Raw genomic sequence first — 26,653 nt, forward strand, 5'->3', positions numbered from 1 at the left:
TTTGTTTTGCCTTTCTAGGACAAGGTTGATCAAGAACTCCCTACCTCTCCAAAACAACCTGCTTGTTTTACTGATAAACAATCAACGTTGTTAAAAAAAAGTATGTGTTTTGTTTTTTGCATTAATTTAGCTACAGATTGTAGTGGATTTGTTGTAGTGTTTGGTATTTAATAGAAAACATTTCAGGTTTTTTTTTCCCCAAAATGAAATAGTTAAGTATTTGTGGTCAGTCAGCCAGAAAAACTTAGATTCTGTCTTGCATGAAGTGTATCAGAAGGTTTAACCCATAGCACGGTGGAAGCAAAAATAGAAACACCTGCTTCATATATTTTATTAACAAATCTTATTAAAAGCTATGCAGCCTTATGTTTTTAATGGTCATGTAATTAGCTGAGAAGTACACTGTCTTGTCTTTGATCATTGTTTAAATTGGTTTATGGAGGTGAAGGAATGTCAGATAAAGAGCTAAAATACAGGTATACTAAACCTTGCCTCAGACTCCTTCCTGGCTGGGAGAAAGCAGCCAGAATGTAAACTCAGAAAAGGATGTCGTAGTATGTATCTCTCTTCCCAGTACGTACATGATCCTGATATATAGTGCATTTGTTATTTTTTCTTGTTTTTAGTCTTTGGTTTTGTTCCTGTCAAGTTATTATTTCCTGTTGTTTTGATCACGTTCCTTAAGTTATTCTGGCAGTTTCCTCATATATATTGCTACACTTTACAGCTAATATTGATCCAACACGGAGGTATCTTTACCTTCAGGTTTTGGGTGGAAAAGCTTTCTTGGAACATCTACAAGAACCCGAGCCCTTACCGGGACAAGTTTGTTCGACCTTTACTTTATGTTTACATTTTCGAAACCAACGTTTTCGTTCTAAACCTGTTCCATGTGCCTGTGAACCAGATTTTCATGATGGCTTTTTACTTGAAGTGCACAGAGAAAGCTTAGGTAAGGAACTTAATACAATTAGTTAATTATCATTTAATTGAGTAAATCTTTGTTAGGTTTTACTGCAGAACAACTGTAACAACTTTGCTGTAAGGGGAGATTTATAATGCATGAATCTCTCTAGTCTTTTCTTTTGTCCCCACTGCTCTTCTCTAGTCTATTTAAATTCCTTCTACCCACCTTCTTGCTTCATTGTTTCCTAATTAATTTTCATTAATATTTTTTGACTGTTTTAATTGTCAGTTCTTTTATAATAAATACTTCAGTGCCTCTTGAGTGCATGGTAGTATGGTAGGCAGGTGCTAGGAGCATAGTGGAGAGTGAGATGTGCTTCTTATTAATGAAGGAAGCATGGCTAGGTCTGTGATGGTATGCAGCTTTTAAAAATCGAAGTTCAGATGTGAATCTATAGTTATCTTATTTTTATAGCTTTAAAAACTATGATACTTGATTCCAGTAGTTGCTACAGCGTATCTCTTTCCATAAAGGTTTTTTATACATTTTTGCTGTCGATGTAGAAATCCTTATAAGTGTTACAAAGTTGGAGAATTTTGTCTTCAGAATTTTAGATTATCATGATGGCTAATACAGTACTGGAAACTATTTTTATTTTCCCAGTGAAAAATGCTAACCGATTAAAGCAAGTAATGGAATAAATTGCTAGGTTCAAGGTGCTGGATTTTTCAGTTTTGTGAGGATAATACAGTGATTGTTTCTGGAGACTTAGAAGTAAATGTAGTTTGAGGTTTAAAGTGAGTGTGTGTGAAGGGTTTCTATTGTAGCAGTGTACACTTCAGTTAAGCAATTTTTGGGAACAGCATCTTTTACAGATCAGAAGGGATTGATGCGCAGTTACTAGATAACTTGTCATGATGCCACCGGGTTTCTTAAAGTTCGTGATTATAATTAAGAATTATTTCTAGTCAGTTGCATGCTTTCTGGGGCGTTACCAAATTATTCTATTTGGTTTTATGTAACTTTATTATTTAGTATAGCTTTCAATAAAGTTATTCTTTTTTATTGGCCTCAGTTCGACGGCACTGGGGTTTAACTGAACATGTAATGTGGTGTTCTCATCTTTGGTTTACATTGCCAGGTGATGGAACTAGAATGGCTGACTCAACAACGATGCTGTCAATAAGCGATCCAGTTCATATGGTGCTAATCAAAACAGACGTATTTGGTGAGACCACTTTAGTGGCATCCTATTTTCTTGAATGGCGATCAGTTTTGGGGTCAGAAAATGGAGTGGCCAATGTGACTGTGGAACTTATGGGTGTAGGTATGATGGTTCAATCATTACTACGTGTTTTTAGCCACAATTTGTTTGGAAATATGTTTTATATATACTTATACATATATATATCTTTTTTTGCATAAGGAAATTTTATTTGATATGATTAAAGCTTTTTTCTTAGCTGACATTCGATGGCTTAATTTATAAGATTTTTCAAGAGCATATAAAGTTAAAATTGGGTTTCTCTCTTAAAATGGCAAAATTTTTCTTGAATTACTGAATTGAAGAGTTAATCTTATCCTTTGTGTAATCTGGAAAGCAAAGGCTCAGTATCTCATTAGAATAAATTCCTGAGTTCATATTGAAAACCAAGAATCATGGCTTGTGAAAAGCTAAGATTTACTTTTTTTCCCCCGAATTGTATTTTATTGTGTTCTTGGTGAAGGTTTACTAGGCTCCTATTCAACAATTTCTACACAAATTGTTCAGTGACATTAATTACAGATAGAATGCTCAGGAATCAAATCGACTACATCTGTGGAGAAATGCTATGGAAAAACTCAACATCATCAGTCAGAACAAGACCAGGGGCTGACTGCAGAACAAACCATCAATTGCTCATGTGCAAGTTCAAGTTGAAACCGAAGAAAATTAGAACAAGTCAAGGAGAGACAAAGTACATGACCTTGAGCATATCCCACCTGAATTTAGAGACCATCTCAAGGATAGATTTGATGCATTGAATACTAATGACTGAAGACCAGACGAGTTTTGGAATGACATCAAGGACATCTTCTGTGAAGAAAGCAAAAGGTCATTAAAAAAAAAGACCGGCAAGAAAGAAAAGACCAAAATTGATATCAGAAGAGACTCAAACTTACTGTTAAGCATCGAGTAGCTGAAGTGAAAGGAAGAAATGATGAAGTAAAAGAGTTGAACAGAAGATTTCAACAGGCGGCTTGAGAAGACAAAGTAAAATATTATAAAGACGTGCAAAGACCTGGAGATGAAAACTAAAAGGGAAGAACACGCTCTGCATTTCTCAAGCTGAAAGAACTGAAGAAAAAAATTCAAGCTAAGAAAATAGGTAATCTTATAATAAAAAAAAACCCAGTGTATCTAATCTTATAATTTTTTATTTCATTTTACTTTGATCCACAATCAACTGCCATGGAAGCAGCAGTCAAGAAATCAAAAGATGCGTTGAAGTGGGTAAATCTGCTGCAAAGGACTTCTTTAAAGTGTCGAAGAGCAGAGATGTCACCTTGAAGACTAAAGTGCGCCAGACCCAAGCCATGGTATTTTCAATTGCATCATATGCATGTGAAAGCTGGACAGTGAATAAGGAAGACTGAAGAATTGACGCCTTTGAATTGTTGTGTTGGCGAAGAATATTGAATGTACCATCGACTGCCAAAAGAACGAACAAATCTGTCTTAGAAGAAGTACGGCAAGAATGCTCCTTAGAAGCAAGGATGGCGAGACGAAGTCTTACATACAAGAGGGATCAGTTCCTGGAGAAGGACATCATGCTTGGCAGAGTACAGGGTCAGCGGAAAAGAGGAAGACCCTCAACGAGGTGGATTGACACAGTGGCTGCAACAATGAGCTCAAGCACAACAACGATTGTAAGGATGGCTCAGGACCCGGCAGTGTTTTGTTTTGTTGTGCATAGGGTTGTTATGCGTCGGAACCGACTCGACGTCACCTAACAACAACAACAACATAATTAGGTAAAAACCTTTGTGAAAAATAAAATCTCTGACCCTGAGAATATGACCCTGGACACTCTTTTTAGTTCAGTAATGTAGTCACTCCCAAGGTTCACCCTTCAGCCAAAGATTAGAAAGGCCCATAAAACAAAATGAGAGTAAAGGGGCATGCCAGCCCAGGGGCAAGAATTAGAAGGCGGGGGTGGGGGGGGGGTGGGGGGAGGTGGCGGACAGGAAAGCTGGTAATAAGGAACCCAAGGTTGAGAACGGAGAGTGTTGACATGTCGTGGAGTTGGTAACCAATGTCACAAAACAATATATGTACTAATTATTTAATGAGAAGCTAGTTCTGTAAACCTTCATCTAAAGTACAGTAAAAAAAAAAGTTCATTAATACAAATAATTAAAATAAAACCTCTGAACTAATCTGATTCAGTTAATTCTTAATATGACTGTCAAAGATATTGAATATTATTTTTATTTCTTATAAGTGGTAAAGCACAAAATTCCTAATTATTTTTGTTGGACTTTGATTACGTGCGCATAATGTTAAAACCTCTGAATTTTTGAATATTTGTATTTATAGGCACAGAATCAAAAGTTTCTGTGGGAATCTTAAATATAAAACTTGAGATGTACCCACTGCTCAATCAGATGTTATCTCAAGAAGTAGTGAACACACAGGTAAGTGATTTTACATTTTTTTAAATATTTTTTATTATACTAGTATGTTTACCTACCTACTGACCTTAGAAAGTACTCTTTTTAGAAAGCCATTGGTTATTAGTTTTTAGATTAGGACCTCGAAGGTTAACAGAAGAAATGAGAAAGAAAATAAAAGCAAGATTGTTTGCTTAGGAGTCGTAGTTTAATTTGGGAAATTCCATGAACATTCATTGAAGCAACACAAGAATTAGAACAGAAAAATTACAAAGCTGAAGGGGCTGGAGAAGTAAGGGAGAGACATCCAGTGGGTTGGGATCTTAGCCTTCTTTTCAGAGACATTTATTGAGGGCTTGTTATGTCATTTGTCCTCTGTACTCTTGGGTGGAAGTACGCGGTCCTCTGGGATGTGATGGGAGAGGCTTTCTTTCCAAATTCCACTGAGGTCTCTGAGGAATTAACTTTTCTTCCTGGCCATCCCATCAGGTTGAGTTTGCCGCCTCTGTTTAGTTCTTGCCAGTCAGTGTGCAGGTTATGTTTACCCACAGACTCGTGGATCTGAAACTTTAGTCCTGAAACTGTGCCTTTTCCCGTCCTGTCCCTATCATACTGTTCCTTTTGTACATCTGATGAAAATTGGTAATAATTTTTAATGTCTGAAGCTTACTTAAGTTTATTCTTCTATTTTGGACATGCCAGTTGTTTCTAATTTTGGAGGTTTTCCTCTTTGAAATTACAGTGCTATTAATATATTTTTATGTTAATTATACCAACAAATTTTATTGATCTTAAACAGATGATAAAAAGTGCTAGGTACAGTTGTAGACACTGAGTATGTAGCTGTGCATAAGGCACACAGCTTGCCCTTGAGGAGCCTAGCTTTTGGTGGGGAGACAAGCAGTAATCACAGTATCAAACAGTAGAAGGTGCTGTGTGGGAGACTGTTACAGGGTGATGTGAGAGAGTGGCTATCGGGGGTCTGGATCAGGTGATTGGGAAAGGTATGAACAGCAAGAAGAAGCCAGCCACGCAAAGATGAGGGCCAACCATTCTGTCTGTCGGAACAACCTAGTGTCCAAGGCCCTAGGCAGGAAGAGGAGGAGCCCTGTGTGGCGAAGGTGCAGTGGTGAGGGGGATAAAGAAATCTCCTGGGCCAGGGGCCAGGCTTTACAGCCCACAGCAGGTGGTTTGCAGTGTAGTGAGAAATCATGTAAATATTTTAAGCAAGGAAGTGACAGAATATGACTTATTTTTTTAAAATCTGTCACTTGGGGGAAGAAAAGATCACTCCATTGTATGGAAAATGGATTTACTAGGGTGAAGTGTAGGAATAGGGACATCAGCTAGGAGGCTGTTGTTACATAGTTCAGAGAAGAGATTAAGGTAGCTTGGTTTGGGTGGTGGTAGAGGTGGAGAGAAGTAGATATGTTACATATTTTATAGAAATTGAGGAGAATGAATAGAAAAAAATACTTTTTTATTTCAAGCTTGCTTTGGAACGTCAGAAAACAGCAGAGAGAGAGCGGTTGTTTCTTGTATATGCTAAGCAGTGGTGGAGAGAATATTTGCAGATTCGACCCTCACACAACTCACGACTGGTGAAGATATTTGCACAGGTTTGTAAATTGTATTTGAAAAGTTTCACACTTCTATAGCTGAGATGTACTATGTGTATGTAAATTTTATTTAATTAGAATTTGTGAAATCTATTCCAGACAAATGAAAGTTTATTTGTAAAATAGAATGCTAATTTTGTAGTACTCCCTGTATATTTTAATTTTGCTTTTAAATTATAAATTTTTGTGTTTGTAAGCCCTTTCTGTATATATTTGATTTAAAATAAATGGAATTTAATTTGTTTAACTTGCAGTATGTCCTTGCTTACTACTTAGAACTGAATAATTAACCACTAGGACACTTTGCCATTTATGTGTCGAGAAAGTGGCATCAGGATTGGAGGAAGACTAACAACCCGCTATATGCAGATGACACAACATTGTTTGCCAGAAGTGAAGATGACTTCAAATTCTTACTGATGAAACTCAAAGACTATAGCCTTCAGTATGAATTACACCTCAACATAAAGAAAAAAATCCCCACAATTGGACCAATAAGCAACATCATGATAAATGGAGAAAAAATGGAAGTTGTCAAGGATTTCGTTTTACTTGGAATAACAATCAACACCCACAGAAGCAGCAGTCAGGGAATCAAACAATGTATTGCATTGGGCAAATCTGCAAGACATTTTTAAAATCTTAAAAAGCAAGGATATCACTTTGATGACATGCTATTTTCAGTCACGTCACATACATGCAAAAGCTGGGCAATGAAAAAGGAAGACTGAAGAAGAATTGACGCATTTTCATTATGATGTTGGTGAAGAATATTGAATATATCATGGACTACCAGAAGAACAAACACATCAGTCGTGGAGGAAGTACAGCCAGAGTTCTCTTAGAAGCCAGGATGGTGAGCCTGCGTCTTACTTACTTTGGACATGTGATCAGGAGGGACCAGTCCCTGGAGAAGGAAATCATGCTCGTTAAAGTAGAGGGTCAGTGAAAAAACATGAAGACCCTCGGCAAGAAGGACTGACACAGTGGCTGCAACAGTGGGCTCAGACCTACCTACTAATGTGAGGATGGATGGCATAGGTCCAGGCAATGTTTTGTTTTGTTATACGTAGGGTCACTATGAGTCAGAGCCAACACAATGCCACATAATAACAACAAAGCTCTTGTGTGCAAAATGGGGGCTCTGGGCGTATGTGCTTTTTTGCTAGGGTTTTAGTTTTTTTTCTTAAAACAAACAATATTACTTGTAGTAATTCTATATAACTGAGATCTCAAAAGCAGTGGCCAATAATATTTAACTGCAGCATTTCAACTATATATCTCTGCCTCTATTTTTCCTGTTCCGTAAGCCCCATTTTCTCTTGTTAACAATACCAAACTAAAATATCTGATCAGACCCATTGATTTTTTGTAACTTCTGAGGAACCGTTCAGATATTTTATATGTATTCAGCCACATGTAGATGATTTTATATGAGTGCAGTATAATATTATGACTTATTTTTTGGATCTTTGTGCATTCCTCTACTTCAGTGGTTCAATTTCTAGATGAAGAGCTTGGGAATGGGAGACCCTAGGCTGCTGGTGGTGGGAATGAGGAAAACTGATTTCCCTGTACTGTTATCTGTATATCGAGTAACTAAGTAGGTAAGGGACCACTTATGTCAGGAAAAGGGCAAGGAAAAACCGTTGAAAATATAAGTGGTCCCCTGCTGCCTCTATAGCTAAAGTGTAGTTATTAATTGCTACGTACGTATGGACTGGAAACCCTGGTGATGTAGTAGTTAAGTGCTACGGCTGCTAACCAAAAGGTCAGCAGTTTGAATCTGCCAGGTGCTCTTTGGAAACTCTGTGGGGCAGTTCTACTCTGTCCTATAGCGTCGCTATGAGTCGGAATCATCTCAACAGGAGTGGGTTTGGTTTTTTTTTTTTTGGTATGTATGTATGGGGCCGTCATCAGTTGGAACTGACAGCAACTGATGGTGGTAGTGGTGGGCGTAGGGTCTGGTACCAGAAAGGACTCAGGAAGGAGAAGGTGGTGGGTCAGGGAAATGGCATATGATAGCAGAGGAGGAAGGGGGCGGGATATGCAGCTGAGGGGACTGGGATTTTATTTTGTGAAATATTACTTAACCAAGTTTTCTGCTTAGAATTCATTATAAGAAGATTTGAACCATGTAATGACCTCATAATACCCGCATGAGGCTGTCAAGTGGCCAGGCGTTACTCCTTTCTGTAAATAGTGTTATGGATTGTGAAATGAGTTCTTTCTAAGATCAAACAGTAATGGCAGAGTCCACAGTAAATTACAGTTTCAGCTAGTGCCCTTTTGGTTTGACCTCTTTCCATATACATACTGCAAATGAAGTGCTTGTCTTATTTAGATCCCCACAGCTGTTTCTCACTGCTTCTTCCTATATTTAACTAGAATTGTTTAAGACAATCTAATTAAAAAATACAGTTTTCTAAACAAAAAAATTATTGTGTGTTGTCTGGAAAAGAATTTCCAGTGATTCAAGGCACTAGAGGAAATAGTTAAAGAGCAACACTGTCTGACTTTCTGCGGTGATGGAAATGCTTTGTATCTGTGCTGTCCTGTATGGTAGCCCCTGGCCATGTGTGACTGTTGAGCACTTGATATGTGGCTAATGCAACTGAGAACTGAAATTTACATTTCATTAGTTACAACTTAAATAGCCACATGTGGTTATTGGCTTCCTTATTGGACAGCACAGGTTTAGAGGCTATAATATTGAGGTTTTTAAGACCTTTAAATAGCTTGTGGGGATATATTTAGATAGTGTTAAGAAATGTGGCCTTGTCCTAGAAAACTCAAGACTTTGGACTGCTGTAATGAAACGTGGTCTCTCTCATATTCTGAGGTGCTACTATTGATGATGGATTTGGGCAGATTCATCTACTTTTCATGCACTCATTCCTTTCTTGCTTGCTATAGGAGTTGTGAAAATAAGGCTAACTGGCCCACGTAAGTATTGAACTAATTAACTTAATCCTAACCGAAGAGCTGTAGAATCACCAGGGTTGTTACACTTACTAAATCCATTGTTCTTTTTCTCCCTATATATAGCTGGTTTTGCAATGGCACAATACTAGCTTATTTAATGATGGCTTTTGAATTTTTAGTGCAAGAAATTTTAAAATAAGCTTTGGAAATTGAACTTTAAGACCACTAAGTTTTATGCAAATACTACCTGAGGACTGAGGATATCCTTTTTAACGTTTAAGATTGTGATTTCAAGACTTAATATTCTCATGCTACAGTAGACTTTTTTTTTTTACACAGTAGATTATTAGCAATGCTAAGCTAATGTAGAGGAAAGCCAAATGATAATTCTCTGCATCCCTCCAAAATTAGAATTATGATTTTCTGTTTTAAAAATAGGTGCCTTTTAGAGTTGAGAACTACAGGTATGACTGGAAATTATAAGTCATTTTGTTCTGCAACATATAAAAACTCATGATTTTTCTGAACTATAATCAAAAGTAGGTGAGTTTTTTTTCTTGCTAAGATAGAGGATTATATCGGAGAAGGGATTTTTTGGTATAGAAAGTCATCAGTGATTCTAATAATTCAAATGGGTGTGTTTCTGTTGGCCGAGTCTTCCCAAGGAGCCCACCTGTTACGAACAAACCTGTGACTACTGAGTCGATTCTGACTCATGGTGACCCCATGTATTACAAAGTAGAACTGCTTTATAGGAAGTGACCTTTCTTCCACGGTGCTGCTGGGTGAGTTTGAACCACTAACCTTTAGGATAGTTGAGTGCACACCATTTGTGCCACCCAACCTGGAATCGTGTGTGACTTTTGCACTTTACCATCTCAGTAAAGATGTAGTTAAGGAAAATAATGGACTTTGGTAATATTGACTGTAAATACACATGGCGAACAGTCATCAAACCAAAAAACCAAACCTGTTGCTGTCAAGTTGATTCTGACTCATAGCGACCCTATAGGACAGGGTAGAGCTGGCCCGGCAGGGTTTCCAAGAAGTGGCTGGTAGATTCGAACCGCCAGCCTTTTGATCAGCAGCCAGGCTCTTAACCACTACACCACCAGGGCTCGGAGACCTTTACGTGCGCCACAGTTATTCAGCACAAGTGCTAGGACACATTGTTTACTTAGAATGTCAGATGTTTTCCTGTGGTGGTTTCAAATTCTGCTTTCAGTTGGCTTGGTTAATCGTTATTTCCTGTGCATCTCTGAGTGTGATGCCGTAATGGAAACAAACTGGGAATGAGCTCTGGTAGTTATTTTCATGTCAGTTGGAAAAGTTGTGTGTTCTCTGAGGATGTATATATATATGTACATGTATACATGTATGTATTTATGTTCCATATGACACTGTGAATGAATACTAAGGCTTAGCTGCCCTGTCGCTCCTGCGTCCCTCCTGCCACCCTTTCTCGGAGGAGCTCGGTCACCGGCTGTGGATTGACGTAGGTCTGGGTTTGAATCCTGTCTGTGTTTCATTATGGCTGTAGCTATTTCTTCATCCGTGAAATGAAAACAGTAGCAATGTTATGAGGATTAAAAGAGAAACAGTGGCACAGCACTGAGCAGCCTGGTGTTGGGTGCAGGGTCATCACTTAATATGTGTCTCCAGGGTTACTTTATCTATATTCATATATTCAAGAAAAGGTGTTAAAATTGGAGACTATTCATCTGTCCCCTCTTTCTCTGTCAGGATGAAAATGGGATAAATAGACCAGTCTGTTCCTATGTTAAACCACTTCGAGCTGGACGGCTTCTGGATACTCCAAGACAAGCAGCAAGATTTGTTAATGTCCTGGGTTATGAGAGAGCCCCTGTCATTGGAGGAGGAGGTAAACAGGAGCAGTGGTGCACTCTGCTGGCCTTTCTCTGTAGAAACAAGGTATCCCACGTGCATAATAGAATTAGCTTGCATACATCACAGTTACTTTGAATTTATAGTACAATTTTAGAAAAATTAACTTAGAAAAAAGTACATTTTGTCAACTTGAACAAGTCAGAATCTTCGCCATTTTTCGTAAGATTTAAATGTCAATAAAGAAAAAAGTTATTTTCTTTTTTTAAAGGAAAAACTTGGCATCTTTATTTTCTCATTCATGTAGTTTCATATTTAATGTGATTTCTTTATGGTAGGGGCATATGAGTACTCTAATATTCATTCACGTGTGATTATAGAAACATAGAAACCAAGATAATCAAGGTAAATTAAACAGTGGGTTAGAGACAGTACCAGGACTGGAACCATGGTTTCCTAATGCTAACACATGTTCAAATTTGCTTAGCTAATACATTTTTTGCAGGGGAACATGGCAGTACAAAATGAATATAGAACAAAAATCTTGAAATTGCATGATATTTTGTTTAATTTCAAATACAAGTTGATTTTCATAAACCAATTTTATAGATTATAGAATGTTTCTGTCTTAGTTTACTAGTGCTACCATAACAAAAATACCACAAGTGGATGGCTTTAGAGTATAGGAGTTTATTGTCTTATAGTTTTGGAGGATGAGAATCCAAATTTAGGGTGTCGGCAGGGCGAGGCTGTGTCAACTCCAGGGTCATTCCTGGGTGTTTCTGGGTGTTGTTTGGCTTGTAAGTGGGTCCTCACATGGTGTGTTCGCAGTGTGCGTCTCTCTTTTTTCCCTTTTTATAAAACACCCTCAGAAGGGATTAGGTTTAGGGCCTACCCTACTCCTGTCTATAGGGTCGTTATAGGTTGGCATCGACTCTGTGGCAATGGGTTTGGCTTTTGTTGAATTTTCTACTCCTACATGTATGACCTCATTAACGTGAGGAAGACTGTTTCTAGTTCGTTACATTCACAGACACGTACAGGGGTTAGGACTTCAAGTGGTCTTTTGGGGGGACACATTCAGTTCATAACAGTTTCCTAATCTTCTGTGTTATAAAACTGTTGATAATACGAGAATAAGCAAGTAAGACTATTTCTTGTATTCAGTTTCTGTTGAAACAGGGTAGGAAGGAAAATTTCCTTAATGTATTATTACTGTTTTGAAGTAATTTTGTTTAGTTCGAGGCTGTATAAATAGTATGGATGTTCATAAGGTAAAGCTTACAGTGAAAGAAACCATATGGATGAGAGATCAATTTGTCAAAAGATTATGTCTTAAAAATAATAGAAAAACAGTTAAACATTACTTAACAAAAAAAGTTATCTTGACTTATTTCCAAGCGATAGTTCCTAAAAGTTGTGTGTATATATTTAAAATTTTTATTATTAAAGTTTTGAAATTTGATAGGAATGGCACATATTTAAAATGTGATGTAAATAACTCTTTTATAAAGCAAATAATTGCCCCTTGATTTACTCTTCTGTATTTTCTACCTAAGTTTGTTTAAAGAGGCACACCATAAAGTAGAAGCTTGAAAATTTTTAAGCATTTAAAATATTTTTGTTGTACAAATAATGGCATTACAACAGTAAAGGAAATTTCTAAAGCTGAACTTCCCCTATAATTCTCTCCCCAGTTTGTCACGTCTGTCTCCGTGTGTCTGCCGTTTTTCCATAATTTCATGATAAAGTTTTGTGTTCTCCTTTCTAACTGAGCGTTATTCTATGAGTGGTTTTCCAGGTGCTGCTGCTGTCTGTGACTTCCGGTCTGTAATGGCTGTGTAAAGTCTTTTTGAGTTGATACACTTGAGTTGACTCCTAAACTATTTTCCTGTTGTAGGAAGGGTTTCTCTTGACTGAGTTATTAGACTTGCTTCCAGTTCACTGATATTATCGTGAATGAGTTTTTGTATTGAATATCTTCGAGCGTATTATTATTTTTCTTTTGATTTTTTTGTTTTTTTAGGATAAAATCTTAGAATAGGTATTACTAGGTCCAAAAGATTGAAGATTACATATTTTTAAAAAGTCAATAATTATAAATTTTATTATGGTTAAAAAAAAAACAGTATAGTGCTACTAACAGATTTTTTTGGAGAAGGAAATCACGCCCATTCTAACACTCAGTTATGCAATAGTTGTTTTTGATTTTGCATATTGTGTGTAGTTTTCCTATACACACAAATACCTGCATAATTATATCCACAATGTTTAGTATTTCAGTAATAGTGTTTTCACAGAACATATTATTATATGGAAACCCTGGTGGCGTAGTGGTTAAGTGCTACGGCTGCTAACCAAAAGGTCAGCAGTTCAAATCCGCCAGGCGCTCCTTGGAAACTCTATGGGGCAGTTCTATTCTGTCCTATAGGGTCGCTATGAGTCGGAATCGACTCAACAGTACTGGGTTTGGTTTTCTTTTTTCGGTTATTATTATATACTTTCTATTGTTTTTGTAGTCTTCATATTTTTTTAATTGTGTAAGTGATACAACCATATCAAAAAGAATTTGGAAAATGGAAAAAAATCACATATGAACCTATTTCAGTAACCATTGATGGCATTTTATTGTGTTTCCTCCCAGTAGTTTTTCCTATGTATGTATTTGCCTAAAGTTATATATAAAGATTATAACTGATTTTAATTTACATTTGAGAGTTTTTCTATTTATTTGCATTTCCTGCTATGTGATTGGTCACCTTTTCTGTTCATGTCCCTTAGCTGTTGATCAGTTGAAATGTTATGGCTTTTCTTTCTATAAACCCAAAAAACCCTGCTGTTGAGTCAGTTCCGACTCATAGTGACCCTATATAGTGTGTTTTTTTGTAAGCTTTTGAACCTGAATGTCCCTTATTAAAGTGTACTTGTTAGGATTATTGGATTGGTGAGTATGAATTTATAAAGTAATCCTAAAATTAGCATATTCTCTTTTTTCCCGATTGTTTCAACTGAACACTGGATTAAAAGTGAAAAATTTACTAACATATTTTTATTGTAATTGTATATTTGAGGAAGAAATAATATGAAGAGTAAATACTTAATTTTGCTTCATGTCATTTCCTAGGGTGACTGTGAAGACCATGCTAACCTTCTGTGCAGCCTTCTTCTCGGATATGGACTAGAAGCCTTTGTCTGTGTTGGAACGAAGGCTAAGGGTGTGCCTCATGCTTGGGTTATGACTTGTGGAACTGATGGAACAGTCACTTTTTGGGAGAGTTTAACAGGGCACAGGTTAGCTAAGTTTAAAGGAATATTGAAATGAAGATGTCAGTGATTTAAAGTACAGGCTCTTTGTTCATATGGATGGTTCTTGAAGGTATATGTTCATTTTAGTTATGAGAGCCTTTTCAATGACTACGTGAAAAATCACTTCAATGAAAACAGCTATGTAAATAAATTCCAAGAAAATTTACACCCCTAAAATAATCTTTGCCAACACGATACCCAACCCAAAAAACATGATATTGGTAAAAAATAAATTCTGTTTACTTTCGGATAGGAAGATTGGCATTATTTTCTTTTTTTATGATCATCCCTAACCCTGAAAATAAGTTCAAGTTATATATCATGATTTTTAAAAAAAATTTGACGTAGTCACCAACCCCATGTTGTAAAAAATAACTGGACTTTTTTTTTTTTTTCCAGTCGTTTTGCCTGTCATCAGATTTTGAAAGAGTTGAGTGCTCCCTCTTTCCTGGAACACTGTCTTTCCTTAGCTTCTCTGACATTACTGTCTTTCAGTTTTATCCTTCCTCTCCTCTCTGTCTGTTCCCAGTTCTCCTTCATCCTGTCTTCGAATGTTATAATTCCTAAGGACACTGGGCCCTCTTTTCGTTTTATGTTCTTCCTCCTTGGTTGATAATCGTTTTGGTTAGATGTACCTAATAATTTATGGCTAAGTTATTTTAATTGTGTTACGTGAGATTAACTGTTCTGATGAACCGTATCCGTAAGAAGATGTAACATACAATGAATATAGAGTAATTAAATTGGGGAGATCTAAGAAGGAAAAACAAGTATAAACTCTAGCATTAGGAAGGAATTTTGACTTTAAGTGTTAGAATGATTTTTTTTCTCAGTAAAGTGCTGCCTTCTTAATTTTTAAGTTCTCATTATGTAAAATTATAATTTAATTTCTTCTAGGTACATCCACAAACCTATCAATCCTGATGAATCTCCACTTGCCGAACAGCCCAAACCCTTGTACCCGTATCGAACAATTGGTTGTGTTTTCAATCATCAGATGTTCCTGGGAAATTGTCAGCCCTCTGACTCAGTGGAAGTCTGTGTATTTGATTTGAATGATGAATCCAAGTGGAAACCAATGAGTGAAGAAGCAATTAAATCTGTGTGTGCTCCAGGAGCTACAACGTCGCTTCCTCCCTTTCCGCCACTGTGTGCTTCCATGATAGATGCCTCAGTAACAAGTAATGAGATGGAGATGCAGCTGAGGCTACTAGTGTCAGAACACAGGAAGGTAATTAACACTGAAATAGTTGCAGGTTTTTTAAAAGTTTATTTATGCATTTAACTTTGTGTGTGTGTATCTGTGTACTATAGTGCCATATACTATTCTAACCCCGAACAAAGCAAATATAGCCCCTACCCTTATGAGCTTATAGTTTTGAAATTTTTGAGAGTTGAGTTCTGAGACTCAAATATTTTCAAATTTAAAAATTTTTTTCATAATTCATTTTGGTTGTTTTCTACATTGGTTTCTGTTTGCTTATTTTGTTTTCCTGTTACACTCAGTTGGGTAGATGTAAAAAGATACCCTCATCCTGACTAGTTTGCATTTCCGTGATTATTAATGAATTTGAGACTCTTGTGGATTAGCCATTTAAATTTCTTTTTTGGTAAGCTGTCGTAAAGAAGACATAAAAAGCCCTAATCATAAAGGAAAAGACTAATATATTCTGCTACATTAACATTAAGAACTCCTGTTCATCAAAAGAGAACATTAAGAGAATGATAAGGTACTGGGTACAAACGTACCTAGTTATTTACAACACATACAGTCAATGGAGGAGTAACAAATCGATTGCCATTGAGTTGATTCTGACTCATAGCGACCCCATAGGGTGGAGTAGAACTGCCCCATAGAGTTTCCAAGGAGCGCCTGGTGAATTCGAACTGCTGACTTTTTAGTTAGCAGCCGTAGTTCTTAATCACTACGCCACCAGGGTTTCCAGCAGAGGAATAGAATCGAAAATTCCTACAGAAGATTTATTTCTGATTTCACTCTTTGGAGTTCCCTAGTAGTCTCCCAAGCTTGGTGAGCCTGTTTTACCTGTTCTTTGAAACCACCAAAGGCAAACTGATTTGTAGCAAATATGTTCTCTGGGTTCCTGGTTAATCTTAGTTTTGTTCCCAAAAAATAATTTTTACTCACTTGCCAACTGATCAAAGCATTTTAAAGTATGTTTTGAAAAATATTTAATCTGAATTTGTAGTGTGTTTCTGTAATAGGGTCAGTCAGGGTACCTAGTACATTGCAAAGGAAACCCTTCATTACTTTCTCTTTTCTTCCATCCTTTGCCTGTTAGCTTTCTTCTCTTAGGCCCTGTTTATAAATGAAATCTATATTTTATTACATCATCAGAGTTACTGTGATAGACAAGTCAAAGTTGTGGTAGGTGCTAGTGTTGGACACTAAATCAGCAAGTGAGACTCAGATTTTGTCACAGGAAAGGTATAGATGAATATGGACTTTTAAGGTCCCTTATGACCAGGTAAAACCTTGAATGTGAAATCAGGAAATACTAAAGATCTATTGTGATAATCAAAATATTTAGAAAATTTGATTTTTTTTTATGCTTGTAACTATATATACACACACACATATGTATATGTGTGTGCATGTATATGTATATTTTTACATTATATGTTTAGATATCAATAGTTCATTTGATTTTATAAATGAAATTATAATTGCTGTCAATATTCCACAAGAAATATGTTTAAGCTCCCAAAGGGCCTATAGCATGTTCCCTTCACATTTTTATCTCTTACAGTATAAAAGTCAGCACCTTTTACAGAGTATTTGCTCAGTAAATATTTGAGTTTAATTATGTAGACAGTTGTTAATTTGTTAGCATTTCCCCCCCACTACCAAAAAACCCAAACCAAACCCACTGCTGTCGAGTTGATTCCAACTCACAGTGACTCTATAGGATTTCCAAGGCTGTAAATCTTTACTGAAGCAGACTGCCACATCTTTCTCCCATGGAGCGCCTGGTGGGTTAAAGCTGCTGACCTTTTGTTAATAGCTGACTGCTTTAACCACTGAGCACCAGCGCTCTTCCAACTATAGGTGAGCTTATGGTAGAAGCAATCAAATTAAATTCAGTCCTACAAAACTCTTTAAGTAAAATGTGATCTCAAAATTCACTGACACTGTCTTCCATATTAAGACTACACTTTTTTAGTAGATGTTAAGAAGTGGGGTTAAGCATGGGTGTGACTGTATGCACATATACGCATATATATAATAAAGTGCATAGGGGGCACAGTTATAGATACTTCTTAGATATAACCAGACACCTCATGGGATTGATTTCCTGGGTTTGAAGGATTAAGACCATAGTCTCATGGGACATCTCAGTCAGTTGGTGTAATATAGTTCATAAAGTTTATGTTCTGTATCCTAGTTTGGTGAGTAATGTCTGGGATCTTAAAAGTTTTGTGAGTGGCTATCTAAGATACAACTGTTGGTCTGTACATGTCCAGAGCAAAAGAGAAAGAAGGAAACCAAACACTTGAAGAAACTAGTCTACAGGACAAGTAGTCTACATGAACCACAGCCTCATCTTCCCTGAGACCAGAAGCACTAATTGGTACCTGGCTACCACTGCTGACCACCCTGATCATGATAGATGGACCCTGATAGAATGGGAGAAAAATGTGGAACAGGACATAAAATTCCTAAAAAAGCAACCAGACTTACTGGACCAGTTGAGACTGGAGGACTGTCAGAGACTATTGCCCTGAAATACTCTAAACCTTGAACTGAAACTTATCCCTAAGGGGACCTTTTAGCTGAATAACATATTGGCTTACAAAAAAAAGAGTATCAGCTGTGAGTACTGTGCTCCTTTACAAAATCATCTGTAAGAGACCAAAAAGTCAACAATTACTTTAAAACAAAGATGAGAGTGTAAGGGGGCAGGGAAACCAGAAAAATGGAAACAGAACCACCAGAATGGAAATACTGAGGATGTTCATACATTGTGAATAATGTAACATATGCCACTGAGTAACTTGTGTAGAAACTGTTGAATGGGAACTTAATCTGCTGTGTAAACCTTTACTGAAAACACAATAAAATATTTTAAAAGTGTGGGATTTAGGCCTTTATGAACATTCTTGTATTGATGCTTTTTGACTGTTTCTCAAAGTAAAACCCGATGCCTGTTGTTCCTTTTATTTTTATTTCTGTGCATTCCTGTAATAATAGGAACATAATTGTGACAGATTTTAAAAATCTTTTCTTGGCATATATTAAAGTGATCAACATTTCTAATGTAATTGGGTTTTTTTTCCTCATTTGATTGTTTTAGGATCTTGGCCTCACTACCATTTGGGAAGACCAGCTTTCCTATCTTTTATCACCAGCCTTGGCTTCCTACGAATTTGAGCGTACAACAAGCATATCTGCGGGCAATGAGGAATTTCAGGATGCCATAAGGAGGGCTGTACCTGATGGCCACACATTTAAAGGCTTCCCAATACACTTTGTGTACAGAAATGCAAGGCGTGCATTTGCCACGTGTCTTCGGTAAGGTGTCGTTTATGGAATCATAAATGTTTTTGCTTAGAACTCTTCAAGATCAGTTCGTCCAGTAGTTCCTCAGGAATGACATCAGAGTCACATGGGGAGTTTTTACAAAGTGTACCGGATTGAGCCTCCTCGCCACAGATTTTGGTGTGTTAGGTCTGAAATGCAGCCCTAGTGTACACCACAGTTTTACCCAAATAATGTGCGCCTTCTTCTGTTGGCCAACCACTCCCTTCCACCATGGGGTATTTTTGCAGTGCAGACAAAACAGAAGGCATGTGTTATTTGTGTAAAAATACAGTATATCTTGGTATAAATTTCCCAGTGGTTTTGGTGCAGCTTTAGTTGCAAATCTCTGATCTTGTCTGGTGTAATTTTTTCAATTTATAGACTATGAGGAGATTAAAAAAAAAAAAAAACCACACCCACTGCCTTCAAGTCGATTCCAACTATATAGCCTATAATTTTAATAGCTTGACCAAAATTACAGAGGTGTTGGTAGCATAGACAGGATTTTTAAAATCTATTTTAAATACTGATTTAGTGGCACTTCAGAAGAAAAACATGACGATCTACTTCTGAAAAATCAGCTGTCGAAACCCTATGAGGCACAGTTCTCTGATGTACATGGGGTCTCCGTGAGTCGAAATTGACTCAACAACAGGTTTGGGCTCTTTTTGGTTTTACTTGGGAATAAGAAAGTAAAGGCTGTGTTCACTTTTTAATTGAATTATTTTTCTTCCTCATATAGATCTCCTTTCTGTGAAGAAATAATCTGTTGCCGTGGCGACCAGGTGCGACTGGCAGTTCGTGTCCGAGTGTTTACATACCCTGAATCTGCATGTGCTGTTTGGATCATGTTTGCTTGTAAATATCGCTCAGTATTATAGGACTAACATTTCTATAGGAATTACACCTGTGTTTTCTTGGAATTTTACACATTGTCCATTACTAGCTATTTAGAGGTTCTCTCTTAAAATCACATTCTGGCTTGCATGTCAGATATCAGTTTTGTGTATACTTGACTGATGATGTTTGCAGAAATAATGATGTGTGTATTTAAAAAATGAAGGATGAAAAACCTGTATAAATATGAGTAGGATTTAGTATAAATTAAGCGCATATTCTATTTTAATAAATGTTACGTTGTTTACAGACATTCAGTAGATTAAATACAAATACAAAATTTATTCAATTTTCTTTATGTTAGTAAGTAATCAGAAAGCTATTTCTCTAAGGATTTGAGCCATAGTAAAATCATATGATCATTAATTTTCATAGATTAATGGGATTGTTTTATACAGACTGAGAGAAATGAACCACGCAACAGATTTATTTATTACATAGGTAAAAATACATTGTGATGGATTATCATGTTTGTAGTTTACTCTTTGTGACTTTCAGAGGTTGATGAGAAGATCTTGAAACAAGATTAGGAAAAACTAATGCCAGAAAAGCATAAATATTAACAACAAAACTAACCTCGTGTGAAAGTACGTGCATAATTTATAAATACTTATATTAGATCTTGTCATTACAAGAACAAATATTAGACCTTTTCATTACAAAAACAAATAGAATATTTTAGAAAAAATGTATTGGGCCGCTCTGTTCTGGCACTGGTAAGTTGTCTTCTGTAATTCATATTAGTTGTCTGTCTCTGATTTCTGTGGTCAGAGGATTCATTACTAGCCTCTTCCACAGATTCCATCTTCTGAAACCACTTTTCTCTCTCATTTTTTCCACTGTAGTGATGAAAACACTATATATGAGAGATCCATTGTGTGAGCCCATTGAGAACATGCTATTTGTTTTAAAATGAGCGAATTTTAAAAGTTCTAAAAATGAGCAAAAGTGTGCACTAAAAAAGACTATAGCAATTTGACTTATTGTAAGAAGCTGCATGACGTGATAGGTTTGACCATCCATTTAGACCTCTCATCTGCTTCTTAATTGGGCTGCTTCATCCATCAGTCTTCCTATTTACTGTACACAAGTTGGCTATGCACATCATTAGTCCTTTTTATCACTTTAATGCACCATTGCAAACAAAGCGATTTAATGTTTAAAAAAAATTAAAATCTAAGGGCATTCTACGTTTACTTTTTGTTTTATGGTAAATATTTACGATTTAGCTTGTTTAAAAAGTTTTAAAATGTTATTATTCCCTCTTCTACCATTTAATTGAAAATAGTAATCTGACCTTGTGAGATTGACATGACTTGAGAGAATTAGCAAAATAAGAATTAAGACATTTTTATTATGTTGCCAAAATTGCTGTAACTATCAACTTTTGTGACAAAGTGTGAGGTATGTACAGAAAGGCAGACTGTATTTACATCAAGGCTGTATGAAGCCGAAGGCAGGGCTTCCTGCCTACTGTACCACAGTAACACACATATTTCAGGTGTTCCTTTGGTATAAATCCTAAGACAAATTTCCTTTTTGGGCACTGACATGAATGAATATTTTTCTCTGAAGATGATTTGTTTCAGAAGATGATCTCAGTGCACTTATCACTAGAATTCTGCTGCTCTTCCTACTTACAATTTTTCTTTTTAAAAATTAAGCTAACCCTTTATAATTAGCTCTGTCTTAAAAGTTATTTTTTTATTAAAAACATAAAATGTTTCTCTAATGTCTGTAATGTGTTCTTCTTGCCACTGTATGCACTACCAGCCTTCTCTGTCTGTGTCTCCCTCTCTTTCTCTTTCTCTCTATATGCATATATATGTATTAGAGGAATATCTATATAGTAGGAAAATACCAGAAACCTAGAAACTTCATTTTTTATAACTCAAGCATGAATTTGTTAAAATAAAACTTATTAAAATCAGTTTTAATTGTACACCTAATTGACGTTTTAATTTTTTCTAATATTGAATGTACATTTTTAGCTATGATCTGCAAAAACACGTCTGTAACTTGGCAGTTGTGGAAAGTGCACACATTTGAAGCCCTTTTTTTTTTTTAACTTCATAATGAGGGCAAGATTTGAGGCCAATGAAGGTTTTATATTTGAAAAGAATATTGCTCATAAAGTAGTATCCTGTGCCGGATATCCAATCATCAGATGGTGTTAGTAATGAACCATAAATTGCTTGAACTCATTCATACTGCTAATTTCATGCCCTACCTTGTTGTTGTTGTTAGGTGCCATCGAGTCAGTTCCAACTCATAGGGACCCTGTGCATAACAGAATGAAACACACTGCCTGGTCCTGCACCATCCTTACAATTGTTATACTTGAGATCATTGTTGTAGCCACTGCGTCAGTCCACCTTGTTGAGGGTCTTCCTCTTTTCCACTGACCCTGTACTTTACCAAGCATGATGTCCTCCTTCAGGGACTGATCCCTCCTGGAAGGATGTCCAAAGTATGTAAGACGCAGTCTTCCCATCCTTGCTTCTAAGGAGCATTCTGATTGTACTTCTTCCAAGACGTGTGTGTGTACTTTTGGCAGTCCATGGTATAGTCAATATTCTTCTCCGACACCACAGTTCAAAGGTGTTAGTTTTTCTTTGGTCTACCTTATTCATTGTCCAGCTTTCACATGCATACGCTGCAATTGAAAATACCATGGCTTGAGTCAGGCGCACCTTAGTCTTCAAGGCGACATCTTTGCTCTTCACTTTAAAGAGGTCCTTTGCAGCAGATTTGCCCAATGCAATGCGTCTTGCGATTCCTTGACTGCTGCTTCCATGGGTGTTGATTGTGGATCCAAGTAAAATGACATCCTTGACAACTTCAATCCATTTATCATGATGTTGCTTATTGGTCCAGTTGTGAGAATTTTTGTTTTCTTTATGTTGAGGTGCAATCCATACCGAAGGCTGTGGTCTTTGACCTTCATCAGTAAGTGCTTCACTTTGAGCAAGGGAGGTTGTGTCATCTGCATAACGCAGGTTGTTAATGAGTCTTCCTCCAATCCTTATGTCCCGTACTTCTTCATACAGTCCAGCTTCTTGGATTATTTGCTCAGCATACAGATTGAATAGGTATGGTGAAAGGATACAACCCTAACACACACCTTTCTTGACTTAAAACCACTCAGTATCCCCTCGTTCTTTCCAAACAACTGCCTCTTGATCTATGTACAGGTTCCTCATGAGCACATTAAGTGTCCTGGAATTCCCATTCTTCTCAACGTTATCCATAATTTGTTATGACCCACAAAGTCGAATGCCTTTGCACAGTCGATAAAACACAGGTAAACCTCCTTCTGGTATTCTCTGCTTTCAGCCAGGACCAATCGGACATCAGCAATGATGTCCCTGGTTCCGTGTCCTCTTCTGAATCCAGCCTGAATCTCTGGCAGTTCCCTGTCGACATACTGCTGCAGCCGATTTTGAATACTCATCAGCAAAATTTTGCTTGTGTGTGATATTAATGATATTGTTCGATAATTTCCACATTCAGTTGGATCACCTTTCTTGGGAATAGGCATAAGTATGGATCTCTTCCAGTCAGTTGGCCAGGAAGCTGTCTTCTATATTTCTTGGCATAGAGAGTGAGCACTTCCAGTGCTGCATCTGTTTGTTGAAACATCTCAATTGATATTCCGTCGGTTCCTGAAGCCTTGTTTTTTGCCAGTGCCTTCAGTGCAGCTTGGACTTCTTCCTTTGGTACCATCGGTTCCTGGTCATATGCTACCTCTTGAAATGGTTGAATATCGACTAATTCTTTTTGGTATAATGACTCTGTGTATTCATTCCTTCCATCTTCTTTTGATGCATCCTGCGTCGTTTAGCATTTTCTCCATGGAATCCTTCACTATTGCAACTCAAGGCTTAAATTTTTTCTTCAGTTCTTTCAGCTTGAGAAACGCTGAACATGTTCTTCCTTTATGGTGTTCTAACTTCAGCTCTTTGTGCATGTCATTATAATACTTTACTTTCTTTTCTCCAGCCGCCCTTTGAAATATTCTGTTTAGTTCTTTTACTTCATCATTCCTTCCTTTGCTTTAGCTGCCCAGTGTTCAAGAGCAAGTCTGAGTCTCTTCTGACATTAATCTTGTTTTTTTTTTTCTTTCCTGTCTTTTCAGTGACCTTTTGCTTTCTACGTGTATGATGTCCTTGATGTCATTCCACAGCTCGTCTGGTCTTCAGTCATTACTGTTCAATGCATCAAATCTGTGCTTGAGATGATCTCTAAATTCAGGTGGGATATACTCAAGGGTGTGTTTTGGGTCTTGTGGACTTGCTCTGATTTTCTTCAGTTTTAGCTTGAACTTGCATTGAACAGGTGTTGGTCTGTTCCATAGTCAGCCCCTGGCCTTGTTCTGATTGATGATATTGAATTTTTCCATCATCTGTTTCCACAAATGTAGCCGATTTGATTCCTATGTGTTCTATCTGGTGAGGTTTATGTGTATAATCGCTGTTTATGTTGGCGAAAAGAAGTATTCACAGTGAAGAAATTGTTGGTCTTGCAAAATTCTGTCATTCAGTTTCTGGCATTGTTTCTGTCACCAAGGCCATATTTTCCAACTACCAATTCTTCTTTGTTTCCAACTTTCGCATTCCAATCACCAGTAATTATCAGTGCATCCTGATTGCATGTTCGATCAATTTCAGACTGTAGAAGGTGATAAAAATCTTGCATTTCTTCAACTTTGGTCTTAGTGGTTAGTGTATAAATTTGAATAATAGTCTTATTAACTGGTCTTCCTTGTAGGCATAAGGGTATTATCCTATCACTGACAGTGTTGTACTTAAGGATAGGCCTTGAAATGTTCTTTTTGACGATGAATGCAACACCATTCCTATTCAAGTTGTCATTTCCAGCATAGTAGACTATATGATTGTCTGATTCAAAATGGCCAATACCAGTCCATTTCAGCTCACTAATACCCAGGATATCGATGTTTATGCGTACCATTTCATTGTTGATGATTTCCAGTTTTCCTAGATTCATACTTCGTATATTCCAGATTCTGATTATTAATGGATGTGTGCAGCTGTTTCTTCTCATTTTGAATTGTGCCACATCAGCAAATGAAGGTCCCGAAAGCTTGACTCCATCCACATCATTAAGGTCAACTCTGCTTTGAGGAGGCAGCTCTTCCCCAGTCATCTTTTGAGTGCCTTCCAACCTGGGGGGCTCATCTTCCAGCACTATATCAGACAGTGTTCTGCTGCTATTCATAAGGTTTTCACTGGCTAATTGTTTTCAGAAATAGACTGTCGGGTCCTTCTTCCTAGTCTGTCTTAGTCTGGAAGCTGAGCTGAAACCTGTCCTCCGTGGGTGACCCTGCTGGTAGCTGAATAACAGTGGCATAGCTTCCAGCATCACAGCAACACGCAAGCCCCCACAGTACGATAAACTGACAGACACGTGGGGGTTCGTGCCCTATACTAAACAAAATAGCTTAGGTTAGACTTCAGTTTGCGATTAAATGATTTTTCTTTGACTCTTAGATAACAGTTAAGTACTCTGTACTTTAGTACGTAAGTACAGGAATCGGAGGGTCTGTTTTTAACATGTGCTTAACCTTTATACCAATGATAAACTAGTTTCTGTGGTATCGGTTCCCACGCATGGCAACCCAGTGTCTACCTGATTAAAACTGCTCCATAGGGTTTTCAGTGGCTGATTTTTTGGAGGTAGATCTGCAGACCTTTCTTGCGGGGCAGCTCTAGGTGGACTGAAGCCACCGACGTTTCGGTTAGCAGCCAGGCGTGGCGACTGTTCGCTCCAGAGTAGCGTTGCTTTGCGGCAGCTTTTATTTGAGAAATAATTTGAGATTGGCCAAAGGCTATATAAAAATCTTAAAAACAAAGTAGCTGAACCTGAACTGGAAGCCAGTCAATTTTGAAGTGTCTTTACATATTGTGTATAGCATATTCTACATTTAAAGCAGAAGTTTAGTTGTGATCATTAATGTATTTAAATATGGGTTTTGGATGTTGTTTAATATTATCTTCTGAGTTTATTTGGTATACTCATTGTAATTAACTTTGACATATTTGGTTTTTGAATTAACTACTTGACACTAGTGTTGAAATAGTCATGTTAAAAGAAAGGCGACATTCTTAGCTGGCATTCCTATGAAAGATTTTTTTCTCCGATGCCACTGAATTTAGACCTGTGCTGGTATTCTAAAGCAGATGTTTTCTAGTGTTTTTGAATATAGCTATTGTGTTTTTTTTTCCCCCCTCTCCCTTTTTGGCATCTGATCAACACTAGACTCTTATATTTTTGATGTCATTTCATATTTTATGGCCTGGAATTACTCCATTTTGGATTTAAAAGGAATCTTAGGGCTTCCAGACTCCTTAATTTACAGATTAATGAAATGGAGATTCAGCGAAGTTCCTTGCCCAATATCTCTAGTGGTAGATCAGTTCCAGAACTCAAACTCTGACTTTGTTTACTTCTTTTTGCTGTATCTCTGAGTGTACAAATTAAGGTTTTTCTTTCTGCGGGATGGCATTATTGCGTATGACTAAGTAACCACCCAACAGATAATGTGGAAGAATTTTTATGATGCCATAAGCTGGGAGATGCTGCTGTGCCCTCTGTTTGAAAAAAAAGTGCTGATCACCTCTCAGGCCACCATTCCAATTTTCTGTTTCTCATTTTAGTGGTTCTACCCTAGAGGTAGGAATATGGAAGGCACCTGTCTCTTATGGTACTTATCATGAAACCTATCAAAAATTACAATAATATATAGAGTGGACTTACATATGTATACATGTGTATACATATATGTGTGTGTGTATATATATGTATATATATAAGTAAAATAGTACATAGCTGGACAATGAACAAGGAAGACCGAAGAAGAATTGATGCCTTTAAATTATGGTGTTGGCTAAAAATAGTGAATATGCTATGGACTGCCAAAAGAATGAACAGTCTGTC

General features: G+C 37.0%; 1 protein-coding gene across 5 annotated transcripts in view; it reads left to right on the top strand.

Moving 5' to 3' along the window:
* The window catches only part of CEP76 (centrosomal protein 76), a 29,034-nt gene extending 3,369 nt beyond the window's left edge, over positions 1 to 25,665 (top strand). Inside the window, exons 3-13 of one of the 5 annotated variants that reach the window (XM_049901131.1) lie at positions 19 to 100; positions 698 to 952; positions 2,049 to 2,234; positions 4,488 to 4,585; positions 6,052 to 6,180; positions 10,849 to 11,037; positions 14,075 to 14,241; positions 15,154 to 15,487; positions 18,570 to 18,787; positions 19,539 to 19,581; positions 23,832 to 25,665. In XM_049901131.1, coding sequence (XP_049757088.1) covers positions 19 to 100; positions 698 to 952; positions 2,049 to 2,234; positions 4,488 to 4,585; positions 6,052 to 6,180; positions 10,849 to 11,037; positions 14,075 to 14,241; positions 15,154 to 15,487; positions 18,570 to 18,787; positions 19,539 to 19,581; positions 23,832 to 23,834 — 1,704 coding nt within the window. In that variant the 3' untranslated portion in view covers positions 23,835 to 25,665. Of the gene's footprint in view, positions 1 to 18; positions 101 to 697; positions 953 to 2,048; positions 2,235 to 4,487; positions 4,586 to 6,051; positions 6,181 to 10,848; positions 11,038 to 14,074; positions 14,242 to 15,153; positions 15,488 to 18,569; positions 18,788 to 19,538; positions 23,548 to 23,831 lie in introns of those variants that run through there. The other 4 variants (XM_049901127.1, XM_049901129.1, XM_049901128.1 and 1 more) reach the window with 4 other exon arrangements.
* Positions 25,666 to 26,653: the final 988 nt, after the last annotated feature.

This window comes from Elephas maximus, chromosome 11 (genome assembly GCF_024166365.1).
Source record: "Elephas maximus indicus isolate mEleMax1 chromosome 11, mEleMax1 primary haplotype, whole genome shotgun sequence".
Taxonomy (NCBI): Eukaryota; Metazoa; Chordata; class Mammalia; order Proboscidea; family Elephantidae; genus Elephas; species Elephas maximus.